Consider the following 26,372-nt stretch of genomic DNA (forward strand, 5'->3'; position numbering starts at 1 on the left):
GAAGTTAACTTTTCCTGCTTATAGATGGCTCCTTAGCTATAGCTGCTGACAGGTTAAGGAAAATGGAGCAGTGATCATCAGCATGTTTCTCATGAACATCTTAAAAAAAAACCCTAAAGCTCGCACTCATGCTAGCCTTCTGGTTCCAATGGCCACTGCAGATGATCTGGAGGAAGTATTGTATGCATCATAAACTAATTGAATTAGATACTTCTCACATTCCTCTGCTTTTTGCAGCATAGTAGAGAAATGATCCATAGAGTCTTAAGGGAGCTGCTGGGTCATATCTTGCAACTTTTGCAAAGAGTTCTACATATGTATTGTACCCTGTATAGTTGATGGATAGCTATTCTAGATGTTAACATAGTTGATTGATTGGAACATCTGTTTTGCCACGGTCCAGTAACTTTGCATCTTTTCTTGAAGGGGTACTAGAATGCATTGCATTTTGAATCTCTTGTGCTTTTCAAGGCTGATTCCAATAATACAGATTCATGGTGGGTGGGTGGGGAGGGGGTTGTACTTTTTGATGACCAGGACAAGGTACAATTTTGTACTTGAGATCCAACTGTCTTGCTACTGGTAATATAGGCAAGGACATTTGCCACATTTTGGTTTGGAGTTCTTGTAGTAACCTATGAACCAGATCCACCACTACTTGTTTTGGGGGTTGAATATATTTTAGTATACCAAACATGTCTTCTCGTGGTTTTACCTCTTAATGTAAAGTAAAAGGAATTATTTTTGCCATTTTTGTACAAAAGCAGGATATGATATATCCTCCAGCGAAGAAGTGCTTCTGGGACACTATAGAGAAAGGACCAATGGAAAACTAGTAGACTTTTCAATTTCAGAGTTGTTCGATGACTGTGATCTTTCTTGAAAGTCAGACAGTAGTAAAAGTGGTTCTTCTGAGGTGAACTTTGAGATATAATCTGTGATTCAGTTTGAATTAAGGATTTCTTGCTTGGCTTGATATGGTGGAATAGTGGATTGAGTTTCAGATTTTGGAGCTACATACTTCCATATGGATGACATTAGCTCTAATTATGATGGAGGAGGTGGAGAATCTGATATATGGGTAAATAGTTTTTGACAAAGTCAAGCCACATTTTTTGACAATTGGTGTCTTGTTTGGAAAAAGGAATCCCCATTTGATGAACTATTTGATTCTGGATCTAGAATGAACATGGATCATTTAATAGAAGTGGAATTGGAATAACTTGATTTTTTTTGTTGATTGACACCAATATTTGTTGCTAAGAAGTTGATGGCACCAACCAATATATGGTGCCTCTTTCACTGGTGCCTTTTTTTGATGGTACCAGTGAAAATTCTGTACCAAATAGTGATGGTACCAAAAATGCTTTTCTATGTATCCATGTGTTGTCAGTGCCACCAGGACCTATTCTGGCTCCTGAATGCTTCAGTGCAAAAAAACCACATTTTCTGTCTCACTTTAAGAGATGGGGAATGGTATGAACACCAAGACTTCTCAGAGTCATGGCGCATAGCATGAGATGACTCAGCCTTTTTTGATTTATGTAGTGGTCCCTCAACTGTTGACAGTTTCCTCTTCACTGATCCAGAGGGTTGAGGAACACTACAATTTTCCTTAAATGTGTAACTTCTGGCTCTTCTAGCCCTATGAGACATTTGGGCACAGGCAGCACAATTAGGAACATCAAGGCATAGATCTAAACAGCAAACACAGTGGCCATGCTCATCTGCTAAAGTTATCTTGTAGGAACAGTGGGGACATCTTTGAAGCCTGGTTTGCCATCTGCCATCTTGAAGAGAGCTGAGGTTAGGTCAAACTCAATCTTGGAGAAGCTGAAAATAAGAAAAGCATGTTTTGGAGACTTGCAAAGGAAAAAGCAAAAGAAGAAAATAATAAAGAAGAAATACAGAAGAGCAAAACATTTGAACAAATGAGTGAGGGAAAGAGAGAACAAAAAAAAAACAACCCACACATCTTTTTGCACGAGCAGAACAAAAAAGATAGAGGAAAGTCCCACCACTGTGACTGCATGGGAATAAATGCACATGTTCAGAATATCTTCTTGGTTTTCTGGGTTCTGAAAGAGTTTTCCATCTCAGCACCATTAGATGACATCCCTCACTTTTGTGGTCTATTGTCCTGCTTGTCCATGGAGAAACATACATTTACACACAGAATACAACCCCCATTCAGGTAACAGCCCAAGAGAGAGGACACACACAGAGTTGTCATCCAGAAAATGGGACACATTTACACACTCAAAAAACACCCAAGGAACAGTCCCAGATAGAGAAAATGCACACACATAGCCATCACCCAGGAATAGAAGACACACACACATACACACACAGCCCTCACCCAGGAAATGGGACACATACACACACACACACACACACACACACACACACACACACACACCACAGCCCTCACTCATGGAATAGACCCAGAGAGAGGAGACACACACACATAGCCATCACCCAGGGAATAGGGGACACATATATATACACACACAGAGCATAGTTCTCACCCAAGAACACACACACATACACAATATAGCTTCTACCCAGAGTATAGGACACACACACACCCAAGGAACAGCCCCAAAGAGACGTGACATGAGGCACAGACACAACACAGCCCCTCCCCTAGAAACAGCCCCAGAGAAAGGACAGGGGCAGAGTGTGTGAGAGTGTTTGTATGTTTCAGGGTGTTATTGCATCTCTGCACTTATGTGTGTATGTACAGATGTAAATCAGTTTATATTTCTGTTGTGGTATATGGAGCTTACGCTGGGGAAAGAGGGTTTACCAGTGAAGTGCCTCAGGGATAGGTCCTGGGTCCGGTTTTGCTCAATATTTTTAAGAGGAGTTAGTAGGAAAAATTTGCCATTTTGCAGATGACACTAAGATCTGCTACAGATTAAAACCAAGCTGACTCTGTTTCTTCACTGACCTGATGGAGAGGAGATAACGCTTAAAAGCTCCTCACAGATTTATCTGTTTAGGATAGGGTGTATACTAAAAATATTCTGTTTTGGTTTTTTTTTGTTTCTTTTTTGGTGGTGTGTTTTTTTTTTTAACTTTGTTTGATGTTTTTTCTATTCGTTTCATTTATCTGAAACAATATAAACATCAAAAGAGACAGAAAAAGTGAAAGAAAACTAAGAAGCTGAAACAAAACTCAGTGCCACTGAAATAGAAAAGGACCTCTCTCCCCAAGCCCTCTTCTGTGCCCCCTCAGTTTCTTGGATGCCTCTTACCCTTTCTGTGGGGGTCTCAACTGAGGCAGGACTGATTCCCAGTCACTCCCGCCCTGCTGGATTCTGATTTGAAAATAGTTCTGGCCAGGCCTTAGACCAGCACCATTTTGTATTATGGCCATAAAACGGTATCAGCCAGTGACCTTTCCAAATCAGAGTCCAGCAGAGCAGACACAACTAGCAAAGACGGATTTAGGGTTTTGGTGCCCCTAGGCACTGTCAACAACTGTTACCCTCTCTCTCCACCCCATCCCCCCCATCGAGGTTGGAGGTCTAAGGCACAGTCCCCTAGTTTCCTGTGGCAGCTCAGGGGTAGATTCTGTAGCAAAAATTAAAAAATTCTGAAGGAAACTGGAAAGCAATTTCCATCTTTTATTTTATATTATATTATAAAAAGAAATTAGCTTTACCGTACATTTATTAGTATAATTTTATTTTATTTATTTTTTGAGTGAAGAAAAGTGATCTCAAGTATCAGTACAGGGAGAAGACTTCAGGGATGGGAAGAGGAAAGGAGGAGGATCAAACATTGGGTGAGGAGAAAGAGGAGAGGAGTGGAGTGTGAGAAGGAAAGAGACTTAGGGACAGGGAGGATGGGAGATTGGGAAGATTAGGAATCTGGGGTGTGGAGGAGGAGGAGGAGGAGGAGGAGGAAGGGCTAGGGAGTGGATTTCAGGATTTGGGGAGAAGGGAGAGGTAGGAAGGAAAGAGGAGAGGTTCCAGGACCTGGAGAATAGAATCCAAGATCAAGGGAGAGAGGATTTGAATTGTAGTGGGTGGGGAGGGTAGGAGGCTTGAAACAGGACATGGCTTGAAGACGGACACAAGGCTAGGGCTCAGGACTTGGACAGGCAGATGGCTGGAACAAGAACTCCGGAGACCAGGAACAAGACTCAGGAACTCAGAACTTGGACTTGGAACTCAGACTCAGGAACTCTGACTCGAAACTCAAAACTCAGACTTTGGACTCAGGAATTTGGACTCGAACTAAGGAACTCGGACTCAGATTCAGGAACTCGGAACATGGACTTGAAACTCAGACTCAGGAATTCGGACTCAGACCCAGGAACTTGGACTCTGGAACTAAGGAAGAGACTCCAAAGACTTGAATCAGCGGTGAAGTCGTGGATGTAAGAACGAAGACTTGAACGCAGGACTGAAGACTTGGAGTCAGGAACAATCACTTGGAAACAGGAGACCAGGAACAGTAAACACACAGAACAGGAAACCTTGAAGGACTGATGACCTTGCAAAGGCCTGGAGCAGAAACTGAAGAGCCCTTTTATAGGGCTGGCAGGAGATGACATCATCGGGAGGCACCGCGACATTTCCTGTCATGGGCCCTTTAAATTTGGAGCTATGGCGCTCGCCCACCTAAGGAGAATGCTGGCAGGAGCAGGGATAGAAGTCGGCGGCCCTCAGGCCACAAAGACCAGGACACAAAGTGCGGCATCGGTGGCGGCTCATTGCCACAAGGGAGATCACAGGCTGCAGTAGTGGTGCTCAAGAATATGACCGCAGCATTCATCCGTGTTGGGAGCATTTCTTCCTGCCACATCTCACAGTGACGGTGTTAGGGTTAAGGAGCGATTCAGGCTGCACAAGAAACACTAAGATGGTGTCCGCTGGCATCGGGAGTTGGCTGCATCGAGGTGTAATGAGTGAGGCTGCTCGCAGGGCCCTCCTGGGAGCGGTATTGCAACAACCACCTTTAGTGTAAGATCCTTCAGCGAAGCCTGTTGTAGTGGCTCAAATGGAGAACCACAGAGAACCCTCAGCACTAAGTTAAGGTTCCACAAAGGAAACACCCACTGTACCAGCAGACGCAAATGCGTCACTCCCATTAGGAAATGGACTATATCTGGATGCGAAGTCAGCGGTATCCCCTGAACTTTTCCTTGAAAACAGCCCAGGGCTGCCAACTGATTTGAAGGCAAACCCTTTTGCTAGCCCAGTTTGCAGAAAAGCCAAAATACTAGGCACCAATGTCTGAAGAAGAGGAATCCCTTCCCCATGACACCAATCCTCAAACACCCTCCATACTTGGACATAAACCAAAGAAGTGACAGTAAGGAGCGTAAATGAAGGTATGGAGCGTAAGGCTTCCATTTGAAAATGAGGCATTTGTAGAGCCACGTTCACCTTCTAGAATAGGCTGATAGGCCCCTTCCTTCTTCAGAACCATGAAATATATGCAGTATCTTCTGTGTCCTTGTTTCCCTGGGCACTATCACCTCCAGTTGTTTTAGATGGCCTAGCTTGGTGCGAACTGTCACTCACTTCTCCTTGGAGGTGCAGGGAGAAACCATGAAAGTTTCCTAGATCAGATGAGCAAATTGTAACATGTAGCCTTCTTTTATAACCGTTAGGACCCACTGGCCCATTATCTTGGTCATTACTCATAAAAGTGAGCTAACTGCTCCCCTATGACCCTGCGTGCAGAGTGAACCAGCTGTATCTCATTGTGCAGCTTTTCTTCCCCGGTCCCCTGACCTGCGGTCTCCCAGGCAGGTCTGCATGTCCCTCAAAAGGACTGCGACTCGTTGGGCCACTGACTTGGAGCAGAGGATCCTTTGCCTAGATAGTACCTCCTTGCTTCTCTGCCTGCCCAGAAACATCTTCCTGCTCCCTTTCAGCTTGTCCTCAGGCAACTTATGACCCTTTGACTTGCCTAGGTTCTTTACCTGCTCCTCCAAATCTTCCCCAAACAGTAGTTTGCCCTTGAAAGGAAGATTACCCAGCTGAGACTTGGACCATACATCTGTGGACCAATTATGCAGCCAGAGGAGACATCAAGACAAAATAGCCAACATCATGTTAATGCTGACATACACAGGAGATCGTACAAGGCATCCGCAATATAGGCTATCCCCACTTCCTAGCGCTCCATCTGCTTCGCAGTGGTTGACATACACTTGGAGCTGTTGTACCCAGTGCAAGCAGGCATGCACCATGAAACATAGTAACATAGTAATGACAGCAGAGAAAGACCATCTGGTCTATCCAGTCTGCCCAGCAAGTTTGTTGTGGTAGCAATTGCTGCTCCGTGCAAGTTACCCACATGTTTTTGTTAAAGGTAGTAACTGCCGCCCTATGCAGGTGACTCCTAACTCTTATGTTAAGGGTAGTAATATTTGCAATCAAAACTGAGCAACTGACAAACCCATACACAATTACTGCTAGCAACCTTTTTACAGGGTAAGCAGACTTCTTGATAATTCAAACAATGCTCTTTGAATGTGCTTTGCTTTTGGACGTGGCTGTAGAAACAGTCCTGCACTTTTTCACTAATGAAGCTACTGCAAAAAACAATCTGGATGCCCAAAGCCGAGACCTTGAACATCTTCTTGAGATGAACTTCCGTCCAGTCCTGGGCATCCTTCAGCAGTGCTGATCCCACCATTCGAATGGTCATCTTTTTGGTTACTGCTGAAACAGAAGCGTCCACCTTAGGGAGCTTCAGCAGCCCCAGAACGTCCTCTGGCAGTGGATACAGCTTTGTCATAGACCTGATGACCTTCAAACCAGCCTCTGGAGTGTCCCACTCCCGGATGACCAGTTTCTTCATGGACCAGTGGCATGGGAAACCCTTCGCCAGACATTGGAGTCCCTCCATGACAGGGTCCATACCCTCATGATCAGACTCTTTCCTGTGCTTCTTTAATCCCCAGTTCCTTTAAAACTTGTGGAATCAAGGGCAGGAGCTCCTCCTTCCTGAAGAGCCAGACCTTTCTGAGATCATCTCCTTCAACCATCGAGACCTTTTCCAACCCAAGGGATCCTTCTCCCCCATCTTCATTCCCTGGAGGCTCCAAGAGCAGACGCCCATTCCCTTCCGAACCTTTTGATTACTTAACTACCCCCAAGGAGCACAACCCCAATACCAGGGTCCGGAACCCCCCCTGTTGGCCCTCCTTTTACACTAGCTGCGGTTCAGAGGACTTGCCCAATGGAGCCCTTCCATACTAGAAAAGCTTTGTGCATTAACAGCACAAACTCCATCGAAAAGGCTTCCTCAGTATCAGTCCCCCCACCCAAGGACACCTCATCACTCCCCGAGTACTCACAGGCTCCTTCCTGTTGGGGCACAGAGGGGTAAAACACAGGGGAGGGGGGAGCTGACCCCCCCCCCCCAGGCCTCCTGTAATGCGAGAGCCGATGGTAAAATGGCTGCGGTTCTTGCTCCTGCAGTCTGGGCCGACCTTCTTTTGCCAAATTCTGTCAGTGCCGCACTGCCTTCACCCCCGGACTTGCAGGTCTAGCCTTGCCGCTACACACACTGCCTTCCTGCGCGCCCAACCCACTGTCTGCCGCTCCTGCCAATCAGCATCACTGTCCCACGGTGAACCCTTGCCAGCCCTCCAGATATTCCCGCTGACAGGCCAAGAGCCTTGAACTCGCGCAGCTGGTTTTCCCGAGACTACTGAGCCTCCGCCTGGGTGCTTCCCCCGCCACTGCCACGCAAGCCTCTTTTTTTTCTTAGCCCCCCAAGATAGGGAAAAACAAAAAGTACAGAAGGTAATACTTTGCTTTGCTATCCGAAGACCCAGGAGGAGGGAGTGCAGGCCACATGGAAGACAAGGAGACAGTGTCCCCTCTGTCAATGAGCTGAGACAAGCCAGGGTCCCCAACTCCTGCTCAGCCACTCAGCCTGGGGCATGGGCCCTCTCACAGACTGACACTCCAGAGAGTTAGATTCTCTTTTGTTTTCATACTCCAGACTGTAGGATTTACACCTCTACCATCTGCTGGAGACAGAGAAGTACTGAGGGACTGCAGATGGTAGTCTAGCTTAAGTAGAAGTGACAGTAAAGCTTTCTTTTGACTCTGCTGGTAGAGGGGAGCAAAACGCATACGTCTGGACTGATCTGGGGTATGAACAGGAATCAAGCTTAGCTTAATAAATAAATGAATATCAATGTGTACAAAGTGTACTTCTGTTAATTTGCATATTTGTATGTGTACGTGGATCAATGTATAGTTGTATATATATGTGTGTCAGTGTGTATATGTGTACGTGTGTATATGTGTACGAGTATCAGTGTGTGTTTGCATGTGCACATCTGTCAGTGTGAGTGCTTCTATGTGCACATTTTTAGTATGTGCTTATATGTATATATGTGTCAGTGTGAGTGTTTGTATATGTACATGTGTTAGTGTATATGTGTACGTGTGTCAGGGCATGTTTGTATATCTACGCATGTCAGTGTGCAAGTTTGCATGTGTATGGTGTCAGTGTATGTTTGTATGAATACGTGTTTCAGTATATGTGTGTGTGTACGTGTGTCAGCAGGCATGTTTGTATGTGTTCATCTGTCAGCATGCATGTTTGTATGTGCACGTGTCAGTATGTGTAAGTGTACATGTCAGTGTGCATTTTGTAAGTGTGTGTGTGTCAGTGTATATATACTTATGTTAGTGTGCATGTTTGTAAGTGTACTTGTATTAATGCATATAGTCTTAAAGATCTGATTCATTTGAGCTCAATGCTTATCTTTATATGCAGGCCTGTATACACTTCTAAGGAATGGAAGCAGCAGCTCAAGCTGCTGAAACATGGCCATGTCGGGGGGTTATTGTTTTGTTTCCAGAAGTGCGCGGTCCAAAAAAAACAACATGGGAGATGGTCAAAAAAAGCCAGGAGGAAAGCAAAAAATAAAAATGACCAATCGCCTTAAAATTCTTTTTCAAAATGTTCAATAAATAAGAATCAAAGTTACCCAAAAGTTCGCCCGACTCAGGCCTGAGTTTCGCCCCCATATGGGGCTGAGTCTGGGGCTTGTTAATGAGGCTAATTCATCAAAAAATAATTATTACTCCCAATGCAAAATAAACTTGGTCTCTTCTTAACAATTTATTTTCGTTCCTTCACTTCATCAGCTTCATCTAATGCCGAAGGCTCATGCTCAGGCTTAACTATTTTATACCCGAAGGCATTTACTTCAGTGATGTGACCTCTTTGTCCATCGTCTCTGTGCTGACGCCGACTGACAGTCATATGCATCGGTATTGTCAGGTTATGTATATGTGTCAGCATGCGTGTTTGTGTATACAGGTTTATGTGTATGTGTCAGTGCGTGTTTATATCTGTACATCTGTATATGTGTCAGTGTGTGATTGTGTACATGTGTCAGTATGTGTACGTGTGTCAGTATGTGTACGTGTGTCTGGCATTATTTTTATGTGTATATGTTTCAGTGTGTATGTTTTTATGTGTACTTGTGTCAGTTTATCTGTATGTGTACCTGTGTCAGTATGTGTTTATATTTATATGTGCGTCAGTGTGTGTATGTGTATGTGTGTCAGTGAGTGTGTTTGTGTAGGTACCGTAAGTGTACCTGTGTCAGTGTTTGTGTATTTATATTAGCATGTGTTTATATGTCTACGTGTATTGTGTGAGCGTTTGTAAGTGTATGTGTGCCAGTGTATTTATTTATTTGTATATACCGACATTGTACATATGTTACTATGTTTATGTGTAAGTGTGTATTATAGAAACATAGAAATGACGGCAGAAGACCAAACTGCCCATCCAGTCTGCCCAGCAAGCTTTCGCACTTTTTTTTTTTGTCTCACATACTTCTGTTTCTCTTGGCTCTTAGTAACCTTTTTTTATTCTATTTCCCTTCCACCCCCGCCATTAATGTAGAGAGCAGTGTTGGAACTGCATCTAAGTGAAATAGCTTAATTTAGTTAGGGGTATTAACCACCGCAATAAGCAAGCTACACCCATGCTTATCTGCTTATTCAGACTATGTAATTCAGTCCTTGTTGATTGTTGCCTGAATATAGATCCACCTTTCTTCATTCCCCCCTGCCATTGAAGCAGAGAGCCATGCTGGCTAAGCATTGAAAGTGAAGTATCAGTCTTGCTCCCCTGCTGTTGAAGCAGAGGGCTATGCTGGATATGTGTGAAGTGTCAAACTTCCTCCCCTGCCGTTGAAGCAGAGAGCAATGCTGGATATGTGTGAAGTGTCAAACTTCCTCCCCTGCCGTTGAAGCAGAGAGTTATGCTGGATTTGCGCTGAAAGTGAAATATCAGGTATTTTTGGTTTGGGTAGTAACCGCCATAACAAGCAAGCTACTCCCCTGCTTTTATGTGGTTGCAAATCCTTTTTTCCACATTTCCTCTTGCCGTTGAAGCATAGAGCAATGTTGGAGTCGCATTATTGAATAAGGATATTCATCTCCAGGTGGTAGCCATCATTCCCTCAAGCCACCCCCATGCCTCTTCTCTTCATTCACATCCTCTAGACTTTATGGATCCACAGTATTTATCCCACGCCCCTTTGAAATCCTTCACAGTTTTGGTCTTCACCACTTCCTCCGGAAGGGCATTCCAGGTATCCACCACCCTCTCCATGAAGAAATACTTCCTGACATTGGTTCTGAGTCTTCCTCCCTGGAATTTTAAATCATGACCCCTGGTTCTGCTGATTTTTTTTGCAATAGAAAAGGTTTGTCGTTGTCTTTGGATCATTAAAACCTTTCAAGTATCTGAAAGTCTGTATCTATTAGTGACTCTGGATATAAATTCACTTTACACAAGAATTCCCCAGGAGGATACACTTTTTATAATTGAACAAATACTTGAATCAAGGACCAAACCTAATAAGGTACCCACAACCTGTATTTTACATTTAGCATCCATTGCTCTAAAGAAGAATTATTTAGTTTTTGATAATAAATATTATCAACAGAAATTTGGAACCGCCATGGGTGCCACTATGGCTCCCTCCTTAGCAAATCTCTATATGGCAGCTTTTGAGAAATCATGGATTAATTGTTCTCCATTCTTGACCAATATCAAGATTTGGAAAAGGTATATAGATGATATATTTATATATGTTATGGAGTGGCACTGTTGAAGAACTCCACTCTTTTCATAAATGGATCAATAGTTGCAATGGTCACATTCAGTTTACTCTGAAGGACGACTTACCTGTATCACAATTGCTCAGGAGGCCGGGCAATTGTAGTGATATTGGTGAAGATGATATTGGTGAAGACAATGTGTGATGGTAAATGGTACTTTCTCTGAAGAGAGAGCAGTTTTAAGTGGTGTACCGCAAGGATCGGTGTTGGGACCGGTCCTGTTCAATATCTTTGTGAGCGACATTGCGGACGGGATAGAAGGTAAGGTTTGTCTTTTGCGGACGACACTAAGATCTGCAACAGAATGGACACGCCGGAAGGAGTGGAGAGAATGAGACGGGATTTAAGGAAACTGGAAGAGTGGTCGAAGATATGGCAGCTGAGATTCAATGCCAAGAAGTGCAAAGTCATGCATATGGGGAGTGGAAATCCGAATGAACTGTATTTGATGGGGGGGGGGGGGGGAAAGGCTGATGTGCACGGAAGCAGGAGAGGGACCTTGGGGTGATAGTGTCTAATGATATGAAGTCTGCGAAACAATGCGACAAGGCAATAGCAAAAGCCAGAAGAATGCTGGGCTGCATAGAGAGAGGAATATCGAGTAAGAAAAGGGAAGTGATTATTCCCCTTGTACAGGTCCTTGGTGAGGCCTCACCTGGAGTACTGTGTTCAGTTCTGGAGACCGTATCTACAAAAAGACAAAGACAAGATGGAAGCGGGGTACAGAGAAGGGCGACCAGGAAGGTGGAGGATCTTCATCGGATGACGTACGAGGAGAGATTGAAGAATCTAAATATGTACACCCTGGAGGAAAGGAGGAGCAGAGGTGATATGATACAGACTTTCAGATACTTGAAAGGTTTTAATGATCCAAAGACAACGACAAACCTTTTCCGTAGGAAAAAAATCAGCAGAACCAGGGGTCACGATTTGAAGCTCCAGGGAGGAAGATTCAGAACCAATGTCAGGAAGTATTTCTTCACGGAGAGGGTGGTGGATGCCTGGAATGCCCTTCCGGAGGATGTGGTGAAGACCAGAACTATGAAGGACTTCAAAGAGGCGTGGGATAAACACTGTAAAGTCAAGAGGCCGCCAATGAAGAGTGGGTGACTTGCCAGAATGATGGCTACTGCCTGGAGACAATACCCTTATTCAATAAACATATACATGCTTACTGTGACTCCAACATCGCTCTAAGCTTCAACAGCAAGAGGAAACGTGGAAAAAAGGATTTGCACTCACAAAGAGAGGAGTAGCTGGCTTGTTACGGCGGTTACTACCCCAAACCAAATAAGCCTGATACTTCACTTTCAATGCATATACAGCATAGTTCTCTGCTTCAACGGCAGGGGAGAAGAAAAAACTGATACTTCACACATCCAGCAGAGCTCTCTGCTTCAACGGCAGGGGAGAAGAAAAAAGGGTTCGCACTCACAAAGCGGGGAGTAGCTGGCTTGTTACGGCGGTTACTACCCCAAACCAAATGTGCCTGATACTTCACTTTCGATGCATATCCAGCATGGCTCTCTGCTTCAACGGCATGGGAGAAAGGCTGATACATCACGCATTTCCAGCATAGCTCTCTGCTTCAACAGCAGGGGAAAAGAAAAACTGATGCTTCACGCATATCCAGCATAGCTTCAACGGCAGGGGAGAAGAAAAAAGGATTCGCACTCACAAAGCGGGGAGTAGCTGGCTTGTTACGGCGGTTACTACCCCAAACCAAATGTGCCTGATACTTCACTTTCGATGCATATCCAGCATGGCTCTCTGCTTCAACGGCATGGGAGAAAGGCTGATACATCACGCATTTCCAGCATAGCTCTCTGCTTCAACAGCAGGGGAAAAGAAAAACTGATGCTTCACGCATATCCAGCATAGCTTCAACGGCAGGGGAGAAGAAAAAAGGATTCGCACTCACAAAGCGGGGAGTAGCTGGCTTGTTACGGCGGTTACTACCCCAAACCAAATGTGCCTGATACTTCACTTTCGATGCATATCCAGCATGGCTCTCTGCTTCAACGGCATGGGAGAAGACTGATACATCACGCATTTCCAGCATAGCTCTCTGCTTCAACGGCAGGAGAGAAGAAAAACTGATTCTTCACGCATATCCAGCATAGCTCTCTGCTTCAATGGCAGGGGAGAAAAAAAAACTGATACTTCATGCATATCCAGCATAGCTCCCTGCTTCAACGGCAGGGGAGAAGAAAAACAACCAATAAGGGCTGTATAACATAGTCTGGGTAAAACAAGCATGGGTGCATCTTGCTTATTGCGGTGGTTACTACCCCTACTACCCCTAACTAATCAAGCTAGATATTTCACTTGGATGCAGCTCCATCACTGCTCTCTACGTTAATGGTGGGGGTGGAAGGGAAATAGAACCAAGAGCTAAGAGAAACAGATAAGTATGAGAGAAAAGATGTGTGAAGCTTGCTGGGCAGACTGGATGGGCCGTTTGGTCTTCTTCTGCCGTCATTTCTATGTTTCTATGATTACAAGAGGGAATCTAGGATTTTGAGTTTAAACAAAAAATATTACATTAAAAAGTTTTTTAATTGCAATAATAATTTTGTTGTCTATTCCATTACATGTCTCTTTCCAAAAGTTTATATGTTAAGGCAGCGTGGGCTTGTCTCGCACTGCCGAAATTAACGTGAGGCAAGCGAGCCGAGGAAGTGAAGGGGGGAGCACGCGAAGGAGGAGGCTAGGTGTACGTGGCCCAATAGCAAGGCAGCAAGTTAAATACAGCAACAATCAGACCAATTCTGAAAAGAAAGAACCTGAACCCAGATGACCTGAACAACTATCGTCCAATATCAAACTTACCCCTACTTGCAAAAATGACTGAGAAAGCAGTCCTAAAACAACTCAATGAACACCTCGAGAACTACAAAATACTACATCCCACCCAACACGGATTCAGGAAAAACCTCAGCATGGAAACCCTTCTGCTCAACCTATCCAACAACATACTAAGAGGATTTGATAACAAAATAGGTCACATACTCATCCTTCTCGACCTTTCCGCGGCATTTGACACAATTGATCACAAAAAGCTAATATCCAGTCTAGCTAACATAGGGCTATCAGGCAAAACTCTTGACTGGTTCACTTCTTATCTAAAAGACAGATATTTCAAAGTCTCCATCAACAACAACGCATCAGAAGCAATCCCCCTGGAAACAGGAGTACCACAAGGGTCCGCTCTTTCGGCCACACTCTTTAACATCTATCTACTTCCCCTATGCCAACTCCTATCAAGCCTAGGCGTCACTTACTACATGTATACTGGCGACATACAACTCCTCATTCCAATTACATCCACCACCAAAGATGCACTGTTAATAGCTGCCTCTTACCTTGGTTCGATCAAAAATATGCTAAACCACCTAAAATTATGTCTTAACATGAGCAAAACTGAATGCATCGTAATCGAAAGAAAAAACTCTGGACCCAAAACCAACCCATCCCTCCAAATGGATAACATCCACATACAACTTAAAGACAACGTAAAAGACCTCTGAATCTGGATTGACAGTGAATTAACCTACAAAAAACACATCTCAACAAAAACAAAGGAAGGTTTCCACAAACTCCAAATACTTAAACACCTTAAACCGATGCTTCACCACCAAGATTTCAGAACAGTCTTACAATCTCTCATCTTCACCAGCCTTGACTACTGCAACTCTCTCTTGATAGGTCTACTCAAAGTGACCTTAAAGCCACTTCAACTACTACAGAACACAGCAGCAAGAGTACTAACCGGAAAAAAGAAATCAGAACACTTCACACCCGTACTTAACAGCCTACACTGGCTTCCAGTTGATAAAATAATGAATTCAAATTACCTACAGTCCTACAAAACGCAATTTATAAAACAGATAACACAGCCCTTGACAATGTCATACATATTCACAGATCGCAACGTACAACGAGAACAGCCAGAAAATTACAGCTAGAAATACCATCACTCCCACTAGCCAAGCTATCCACCACAAGGAACAGAGCCATATCCATTGCCGGTCCAAAATTATGGAACTCACTACCAGAGCACTTGAGCTCACAAAGCAACATTGAGTCATTTAAAAAAGAGCTCAAAACATGGATATTTAGCCAAACATTCAAAGATGGTATTGGTTAATTTCTCATAACATAAGAGTCCCCATGTATAACCTTTATCGGAAATGTAATGGAACGACTAAGACTATGACACAGAACATTTTTCAAGTTGTAAATTACATGGTTAGATTACAGATTTACCCTATTATTAACATCTCCATTATCAACATCTCCATTATCAACATCTCCATTATCAACATCTCCATCTCCATTGCGGGTCCCACCCTCTGGAACTCCCTTCCTGCTAAACTCCGCCTAGAACCGTCCCTGAGCCATTTCAAAAAAGGAATCAAGACATGGCTCTTTAAACAGGCATACCCCAACTCCTCCCAATCCTAGGCATTGTCATGTCTCGATCTTACTCAGCTCACGCTCAGCCTACACACCTCCTCCTCAACCTCCCTTTCGCCATCTCAACTCCCCCCGCTCCCTTACCTTCCCAGCTCCCCCCTTCTCCCTCACCATTCTAGCTCCCTCACCCTCCCCAGCTCCCTCCCCCCCTGCTCCCTCCCCCCACCCTTCCCCAGCACCTTGCTGCCTCTCCCCTACCCCTCCCCTCTTTTCCTACAAACAGCCTTTCCTTGAAAGTGCCACTGCCTTAACGTCCTCCTATACCCCTACCCCCTCCTCTCCTTTCCCCCCCTCGCTCCCCCTCTCCCCTTCTCCCTGCCCCTGCATTTAATTTTAATTTTGTAAATAAGTTCATATGTTAATTTCTTAAGTGTAAATGCATCCTTAACATCCTGATGCATACCTACTCTTAACATGGATAATCATCATCCAGTTCGTTTTTCAAAGTTGTATCCCTGCTCGTTGACTCTCTCTATCCTGGTTCCTAGTTCATTGTAATATCGTTGACTCTCTCTATCCTCGTTCATTGTAATTTCCTTTCTCAGTTAATTGTGAACCGACATGATGTGTCCTACGAATGCCGGTATATAAAAATTGTTAAATAATAAAATAAAATAATCTGAAATTTTTGCTTGTATCAAGTTTAGTTTAATGTTTCCTAAGTTTCTCCATTCTCTGTTAATTGTAATAAGTTGTTATAATTGTAAACCGGAGTGAAGGCTGCTAGCTATACCTCGGTATTAAAAAACTGTCAAATAAATAAATAAATAAATAAATAAATAAATAAATCTTTTCATTTTCCAAGGTATTCCAGTCAGTCTAAACATTTGTGTGGGGTGATTTTTGTTGTTTATATTTTACATTTCTTCACCCCATTGGTCTTCATTTGGTATTTGTATGTGTTCATGTGTCACTGTAGGTATGTGTACATGTGCATCAGTATATGTATACATATGCCAGTGTGTGTTTTTGTATGTGTGTCTTTGTAGGTATACTTGTATCTTTGTGTGTTTGCATATATATATATATATATATATATATATATGTGTGTGTGTCAGTGTGTGATATGTACATGTGACAGTGTGTATATGTGTACATGTGTTAGTATGTTTATGTGTATGTGTCAGTCTGTGTGTTTTGTGTACTTATGTCAGTGTGTGTATTTGTATGTGTACGTGTCAACATGCATGTGTTTATATATACATGTGTCAGGGTGCATGTGTGTATATGAGTTAGTATGTGACGTGTATATGTGTCAGTACATGTATGTGTACTTACGTCAGTCTGTGTATACATGTGTCAGTATATGTTTATATGCATACATTGTCAATGTGGGTATGTATACATGTGTCAGTGTATGTCTGTACATGTGTTTGTATGTGTACGTGTGTCAGTATGTGTTAGTATGTCTGTGTGCATTTGTATGTGTGCTTGTCAGTGTGTCTATGTGTAGATGTGTCAGTGTGCATTTTTATGTGCACTTGTGTCAGCATACGTCTGTGTATGTGTCACTATAAGTATGTGTGCATGTGCTTTATTTATTTTATTTATAAATTTTTTTATATACCGTCGTTTAGCGAGGTTCCATCTCAACGGTTTACAATATCATAATAATAAACATAGAACAGTGCCACAAAAGTAAAAAAAACCCAGATATTAATTATTAAATTATACTTCAAATCGAGAGACAAAAAACAAATTAATAAAATATATACAAATAACAGTGCATCAAGAAGGTAAAAAAATAAATAGTTAAAAAAAACTAAAATGCAACATGATAAAATCTAATAATAAACATAGTTGTAGCTGGCTAAACCATCTGATTCTGCTGGTTGTGTTCCTTGTAGGCTTTGCAGAAAAGCCATTTTTTTCAGATCTTTTTTAAATGTTTTTTCATTCTGCTGCATTCTAAGGTTGTCAGGTAACATGTGTATGTGTGCTTGTGCCAGTGTATTTTCGTGTGTACATGTGTCAGTATGTGTTTATATGTATACATGTATCAGTGCATGTATGTGTATCTTTGTCAGCGTATCTGTGTGTACATGTGTGTGTGTGTTTGTATATGTACTTGTGTCAGTGTATGTTTCTGTGTATGTGTACATGTGTCAGTGTGTGCATACATATGTCAGTGTGTGCGTACGTATGTCAGTTTGCACGTCAATGTGTGATACACACCCATGCTGCAGGGCCATACGCACAAATCCTTTCCGTTTTTTAAGAATGAGGGAAGTGACTCCGGGCTGGCATGTGAGTGACTCCTCAGCCCCTCCAATCACTATCACCACAGCGTTCCCTACCCCGTTCCTGGAGAGAAGGTAATCGATGGCGCCTCGGGTTACTGGGCACAAGCCTAGGAAATCAGAACCAAAGACATGAGAAGGAGTGACCCAAGAACTTATCCCTGTCCTGATTCAGCCCCACTGCAAGCATTCAAATGTAATCCTGTTGCTCTTAGGGCAGCATGTCTGTGTGCCGGGCTAATGTCCTTCTCGGACCATGGTACCGCAAGTCCTAGCATAAATACTCTTTCCCACCTGTGGCAGGTTTCCTCCATCCTCGTGATGCAAAGCTCCCTCCTACCAGCAGGAGGTGCAAGAGAGCAGTGCTCCTTCCCTGCTGCTGCTGCCCTCCCTCTCAGCTTCCATCTGACATCTGAACATGCAGCTCCCGCGCAATCAGACATTGACATCAGATGAAACACCACCCTGCTCGTGGGGTGGGGGAGGGAGAGAGAGAAAGCACCACCAATGGAGGAGGGGGATAAAGAGGGAGGGGAAGGCACTGGTGGTTGCAGGAGTGGGGTCTGTGCTGAAACACAGACTGCTTCTACAGGGACCGTGACAGCACAATCAGGAGCCTGGCCTACACTTACGCCTCCTCCTATCCAACTACCTCATCTCTGCCAGACCATGTGCCTGGCCCAGCCTGCTGGTTTCCCATCAGGCAAAAAGGGACAAGAGCCCTCTCTATGAATCTCTGCAAAAAAAAAAGGGACCCCTTCCCCAAAATAAAATGCTAAAGTGACAGGGAGTAATGAAACAAAATTACATTTAGTGCCCTGAAATAACAGAAAGTCAGAACTACAAGTGCAGGACTCTGGAGAGCCTCAACAATTAAAATCACCGCTCAACAATATATTATCAAGCAGCACCCCCCACAGGCAGGATGCAGGCAGCGCATCCTTGGCAGGAAGGTTAGTGAGAGTAAAGCCAGAGATCAGGCTTGTCCCTCCTTCCCTCTTCCCACAATCCTATCAATGGATAAAGACAGCAGCACCTTGATTGCAGGACTCACCCCCGCTCATCATGTATTCCCTGAGCACGGGTAGGCGGAAGTTCCCAGCCAGCGTGGTGAGGAAGGGCCGGACACCAGGGAACTTCTCGGAAAAGCCTGTGGACTCTGTGATGAAGTTGCAGAAGGCACCGATGCAGAGGATGCCGTGAGGATGGCAGCCAATAATGTAATTACGACTGGGCAGCAGCGGATGAGTCTTCACCAGCTTCAGGTGAAAAAAGAGTAGAAAAGTGAAGAGAAAGAGAGCAATTCATAGCAAGCAGGGAACCCTGTAACACATCCCCTTATTCACTCACCCCCTCCTGTATCTCAGCCCTGTAATAAATCCCTATATCTACTCACCTCCTCCTGTATCTCAGCCCTGTAACACATCCTCCATATCTACTCTCTCCCTCCTGTATCTCAGCCCTGTAATACATCCCCGTATCTGCTCACCTCCTCCTGTATCTCAGCCCTGTAGTACATCCTCATATCTATTCACGGCCTCCTGTATCTCAGCCCTGTAATACATCCTCATATCTAGTCACCCCCTCTGGTATCTCAGCCCTGTAATACATCCTCATATCTAGTCACCCACTCCTGTATCTCAGCCCTGTAATACATCCCCGTATCTGCTCACCTCCTCCTGTATCTCAGCCCTGTAGTACATCCTCATATCTATTCACGGCCTCCTGTATCTCAGCCCTGTAATACATCCTCATATCTAGTCACCCCCTCTGGTATCTCAGCCCTGTAATACATCCTCCATATCTGCTCTCTCCCTCCTGTATCTCAGCCCTGTAATACATCCCCGTATCTGCTCACCTCCTCCTGTATCTCAGCCCTGTAGTACATCCTCATATCTATTCACGGCCTCCTGTATCTCAGCCCTGTAATACATCCTCATATCTAGTCACCCCCTCTGGTATCTCAGCCCTGTAATACATCCTCATATCTACTCACCTCCTCCTGTATCTCAGCCCTGTAATACATCCTCATATCTATTCACCCCCTCCTGTATCTCAGCCCTGTAATACATCCCCATATCTGCTCACCTCCTCCTGTATCTCAGCCCTGTAATACATTTCCATATCTACTCACCTCCTCCTGTATCTCAGCATGCAAATCATCCTTATAATCTATTCACCCCCTCCTGTATCTCAACCCTGTAATACATCCTCATATCTAGTCACCCCCTCCTGTATCTCAGCCCTGTAATACATCCCCATATCTACTCACCTCCTCCTGTATCTCAGCCCTGTAATACATCCCCATATCTACTCACCACCTCCTGTATCTCAGCCCTGTAATACATCTCCATATCTACTCACCTCCTCCTATATCTCAGCATGCAATACATCCTTATACCTATTCACCCCCTCCTGTATCTCAGCCCTGTAATACATCCTCATATCTATTCACCCCCTCCTGTATCTCAGCCCTGTAATACATCCCCATATCTACTCACCCCTCCTGTATCTCAGCCCTGTAACACATCCTCATATTTACTCACCCCCTCCTGTATCTCGGCCCTGTAATAAATCCCCATATCTACTTACTCCCTCCTGTATCTCAGCCTGTAATACATCCTCATATTTACTCACCCCCTCCCATATCTCGGCCCTGTAATAAATCCCCATATCTACTCACCCCCTCCTGTATATCAGCCCTGTAACACATTCCTATAACTACTCACCCCCTGCTGTATCTCAGCCCTGTAATACATCCTTATATCTATTCACCCCCTCCTCCTGTATCTCAGCCCTGTAATACATCCCCATATCTACTCACCCCTCCTGTATCTCAGCCCTGTAACACATCCTCATATTTACTCACCCCCTCCTGTATCTCGGCCCTGTAATAAATCCCCATATCTACTCACCCCCTCCTGTATATCAGCCCTGTAACACATTCCTATAACTATTCACCCCCTGCTGTATCTCAGCCCTGTAATACATCCCCATATCCACTGTCCCCCTCCTGTATCTCAGCCCTGTAACACATCCCCATATCCACTCATCCCCTCCTTTATCTCAGCCCTGTAATACAACCTCATATTCACTCATCTCATGTATCTCAGCCCTGTAACACATCCTCATGTATCTCAGCCCTGTAACACATTCCTATATCCACTGTCTCTCTCCTGGACCTCAGCCCTGTAAGACTTCCCCATATCTACTCTCCCCCACTGGTGTCTCACCCTGTGACACTGCCCCAAATCCATTATCCCATCTCCTGTATCACAGCCCTGAGACACAGCTTCATATCCACTCTCCCCCTCCGGTGTTTCACCCTGTGATAGAGCCATATATTATCCATTCTCACCCCTCCTATATCTCATCCCTTTGACAATCCCCATACCAACTCACCCCCTCCTATATCTCAGCCCTGTGACACATTCCATATGCATTTTCTCCTCTCTTGTATCTCAGCCCTGTGGCACATCCCAAATCCACTCTCCCCCTTCTGAATCTCAGCTCTGTAACACATCTCCATATCCACTCTCCCCCTCCTGTATCTCAGCCCTGTAACACATCCTCATGTTCATTCATCTCCTGTATCTCAGCCCTGTAACACATCCTCATGTTCACTCATCTCCTGTATCTCAGCCCTGTAACACATCCTCATGTTCACTCATCTCCTGTATCTCAGCCTTGTAACACATCCTCATGTTCACTCATCTCCTGTATCTCAGCCCTGTAGCACATCCTCATGTTCACTCATCTCCTGTATCTCAGCCCTGTAACACATCCTCATGTTCACTCATCTCCTGTATCTCAGCCCTGTAGCACATCCACATGTTCACTCATCTCCTGTATCTCAGCCCTGTAACACATCCTCATGTTCACTCATCTCCTGTATCTCAGCCCTGTAGCACATCCTCATGTTCACTCATCTCCTGTATCTCAGCCCTGTAGCACATCCACATGTTCACTCATCTCCTGTATCTCAGCCCTGTAACACATCCTCATGTTCACTCATCTCCTGTATCTCAGCCCTGTAGCACATCCTCATGTTCACTCATCTCCTGTATCTCAGCCCTGTAACACATCCTCATGTTCACTCATCTCCTGTATCTCAGCCCTGTAGCACATCCTCATGTTCACTCATCTCCTGTATCTCAGCCCTGAGACACAGCTTCATATCCACTCTCCCCCTCCAGTGTTTCACCCTGTGACAGAGCCATATATTCATTCTCGCTCCTCCTATATCTCATCCCTTTGACAATCCCCATATCGACTCACCCCCTCCTATATCTCAGCCCTGTGACACATTCCATATGCATTTTCTCCTCTCTTGTATCTCAGCCCTGTGGCACATCCCTAAATCCACTCTCCCCCTTCTGAATCTCAGCTCTGTAACACATCTCCATATCCACTCTCCCCCTCCTGTATCTCAGCCCTGTAACACATCCTCATGTTCACTCATCTCCTGTATCTCAGCCCTGTAGCATATCCCCATGTTCACTCATCTCCTGTATCTCAGCCCTGTAGCATATCCCCATGTTCACTCATCTCCTGTATCTCAGCCCTGTAACACATCCCCATGTTCACTCATCTCCTGTATCTCAGCCCTATAACACATCCTCATGTTCACTCATCTCCTGTATCTCAGCCCTGTAACACATCCCCATGTTCACTCATCTCCTGTATCTCAGCCCTGTAACACATCCTCATGTTCACTCATCTCCTGTATCTCAGCCCTGTAGCACATCCTCATGTTCACTCATCTCCTGTATCTCAGCCCTGTAGCACATGCCCATGTTCACTCATCTCCTGTATCTCAGCCCTGTAGCACATGCCCATGTTCACTCATCTCCTGTATCTCAGCCCTGTAACACATCCCCATATCCACTCATCCCCTCCTGAATCTCAGCCAGGTAACACATCCTCATGTTCACTCATCTCCTGTATCTCAGCCCTGTAGCACATCCCCATGTTCACTCATCTCCTGTATCTCAGCCCTGAGACACAGCTTCAAATCCACTCTCCCCCTCCAGTGTTTCACCCTGTGACAGAGCCATATATTCATTCTCGCTCCTCCTATATCTCATCCCTTTGACAATCCCCATATCCATTCTCTCCCCTCCTATATCTCAGCCTTGTGACACAGCTCCCCTTCCACTCACCCTTCCTGTATCTCAACCCTGTGACATAGTCTCATATCCATGCTCCCCCTCCTATATCTCATCCCTTTGACAATCCCTGTATCCACTCACCCCTCTCCTGTATCTAAGCCCTGTGACACAGTGCAATATCCACTCACCCCTCTCCTGTATCTCAGCCCTGTAACACATCCCCATATCCATTTGTGCCCTCTCTGTACTGAGCACATTCCTGCCTGTGAATTTCTGTGTACTAATATAATAAACAACTGCTATTATGATGTATTCACTTTACATTAGGTTATTAGAACATCATATAAATGATGAAAACTCCAACATAAATTTTCACAACAATATTTTCCACAACAATTTTTTTTGTTATTGTGAAAGGAGACCTCATATACAATACAAGAGAGGTTTTTTTGTAAAGCTCTCTCTCTCAAAAGTGTGGGGTTTTTTTTTTTTTTTAAATACACCACTACTAATTGAGCTGCACAGACTTTTACTGTGTTTGCTTGCTTATAATCATTGGTCTCTTTTTTACAAATATTTTGAGATTTTTTTTTAAGATGGTATTTAAAGCTTTGTTTTAGACAAATCAAATGACACTTATCGTTTCTCTTGTTGAGCAAACACACTCTGAAGGAGCGATACTTCTACCCAGAGCAGTGCTCCTGTCCTGCCCAGAGCGGTACTTCTGCCCGACACGGCTCGTGTTTCTTTTTTGCTTCATCAGGGGCAATATTTTTTTGTATTTCATAAGAGACAATAATTAATTCTTTTAAACTCTATACAATGAAAAAAGCAAAGCATTACCATGCTGCCTCGTAGATAAAGCATTTATCCATTCAAACAAAATACATACGCTCTATATTTGTAGGTGTCATTCTTTAGGAACTTGTCTCAGCATTTCCAACTGTGATCCGACATCTTACTGTTCCCGGGTTTATTTAAACCTCCCACAGGATACTAAATCAGCCAATTAAAAATCTAAACCAGTTACCATGAAAGAACCAATCATAAAAAAGCTCAGGCTTCTGATGTCAGATTAAAGTTAACCAATCCACTGCTTCATTCATGCCAATTGGACTTTGAGAAGTCAAATTGAATATCCACTTCTGCTCACAGTAATTTAACAGAGAATGAAGATCGCCACCTCATTCCGGACATACTATTTGATTTAACACTGTCCATTGTAAATCTTGAAATGTATGTGTATGTTGAACACAATGTTTTACCATCGGGGCTTCCATATTTACTGTATTAATTCGACTTCTGTGTTCCCTCAACCGGACTTTGACTTGTCTAATCATTCGACCTATATAGATGAAAGGACAAGGGCACTGAATCAAATAAACAACATTGATTGATTCATAATTGGTTATAGATCTTTTTTTATATAATTTCCTTGTATTAGGATGTTGCCACACAGTTTCTGTAATCGCTTGTGCACACATGTCACATTTACCACAGATGTCATGATGGCCAGACTAAACATTAGAATTTTTTATCCTAGTTTATGCACATACTATTTTATCCTTTATGTTTTTCTTCTTTTATAGGAAAACAAAGGTAAATCTGAAAATATACCGGGATGCAATTGTAGAATGTGCCAATGGCGTCTTATACTGTCTGCTATTAAATGTAATTTATCTGAGTGTTGTAACACACAAACATCTATGGAAATATTTTTTTTAGATTGATATTCCAAAAGGGCCGACCGATGTGAATACTTAGCCCGTTTGTATGCTTTTTAAACTGCAGAATAAGGGTAACCTCTTTCAAAAAATCTAAATGCTAGACTTTGTGCTTGTTTCTTAAATTCCTTGCCTGTAGAACATATTTTACGCAGCCTAAAAAATTGGCTCACTGGGAGACCCTTCTTGAAAGTTGTTGGATGAAGACTATGGTACCTCAACAAATTATTACGTTCAATAGGTTTACAGTAAATTGTAGTGTGTAAAATATTATCACTTTTCTTGATCAAAATGTCCAAACAGGTAATTTGGTGACTACTAAATTCGAAAGTAAATTTGAGATGAGAGTCGATTGTATTTACCCAGATCAAAAAATCTTTCAAGATGTTTTCATCCGCTATCCAAAAGAACAATAAATCGTTTATGTATCTTATCCAGAATGAGATGTGTTTAAACCATACTGATGTGTAAATACTTTGCCGTTCTAAATGATCCATCACCAGATTAGCTATAGAGGGGGCTGCAGAGGAGCCCATTGCAATGCCAGGGGTCTGCAGATATAATTTCCCTTCAAAACTGAAGTAATTGTGCTTCAAGATTAATTCTGCAATTTGAAGTAAAAATGTTAAATAAGTTAGCTAATGTTGACCATATGACAGAATCTACAGTCAAGGTATCCATGGACGTGGTATCGTTATACACTAACGTAACACAGGAAGTAGCTCTGGAGGTAATTGCTGAAACTTTGAACACACAACAAATGACCAGAATTCTGATTTCATTTTTACTTCAAATTGCAGAATTAATCTTGAAGCACAATTACTTCAGTTTTGAAGGGAAATTATATCTGCAGACCCCTGGCATTGCAATGGGCTCCTCTGCAGCCCCGTCTATAGCTAATCTGGTGATGGATCATTTAGAACGGCAAAGTATTTACACATCAGTATGGTTTAAGTGCAAGGTGATGCATATAGGGAAAAATAACCCATGCTATAATTACACAATGTTGGGTTCCATATTAGGTGCTACAACCCAAGAAAGAGATCTAGGTGTCATAGTGGATAACACATTGAAATCGTTGGTACAGTGTGCTGCGGCAGTCAAAAAAGCAAACAGAATGTTGGGAATTATTAGAAAAGGAATGGTGAATAAAACGGAAAATGTCATAATGCCTCTGTATCGCTCCATGGTGAGACCGCACCTTGAATACTGTATACAATTCTAGTCGCCGCATCTCAAAAAAGATATAATTGCGATGGAGAAGGTACAGAGAAGGGCTACCAAAATGATAAGGGGAATGGAACAACTCCCCTATGAGGAAAGACTAAAGAGGTTAGGACTTTTCAGCTTGGAGAAGAGACGACTGAGGGGGGATATGATAGAGGTGTTTAAAATCATGAGAGGTCTAGAACGGGTAGATGTGAATCGGTTATTTACTCTGTCGGATAGTAGAAAGACTAGGGGGCACTCCATGAAGTTAGCATGGGGCACATTTAAAACTAATCGGAGAAAGTTCTTTTTTACTCAACGCACCATTAAACTCTGGAATTTGTTGCCAGAGAATGTGGTTAGTGCAGTTAGTATAGCTGTGTTTAAAAAAGGATTGGATAAGTTCTTGGAGGAGAAGTCCATTACCTGCTATTAAGTTCACTTAGAGAATAGCCACTGCCATTAGCAATGGTA

General features: G+C 43.5%; 1 protein-coding gene across 2 annotated transcripts in view; it reads right to left on the reverse strand.

The window, feature by feature from the left end:
• The window catches only part of LOC115094324 (diacylglycerol O-acyltransferase 2-like), a 76,913-nt gene that overhangs the window by 11,000 nt on the left and 39,541 nt on the right, over nucleotides 1–26,372 (reverse strand). For both annotated transcript variants that reach the window (XM_029607269.1, XM_029607270.1), the window contains exons 5-6: nucleotides 18,909–19,113; nucleotides 17,790–17,964 (exon numbers count right to left, since the gene is read on the reverse strand). In XM_029607269.1, the coding sequence (XP_029463129.1) occupies nucleotides 17,790–17,964; nucleotides 18,909–19,113 (380 nt within the window). The remainder of the gene's footprint in view (nucleotides 1–17,789; nucleotides 17,965–18,908; nucleotides 19,114–26,372) is intronic.

The sequence above is a fragment of the Rhinatrema bivittatum genome, chromosome 6, assembly GCF_901001135.1.
Source record: "Rhinatrema bivittatum chromosome 6, aRhiBiv1.1, whole genome shotgun sequence".
NCBI lineage: Eukaryota > Metazoa > Chordata > Amphibia > Gymnophiona > Rhinatrematidae > Rhinatrema > Rhinatrema bivittatum.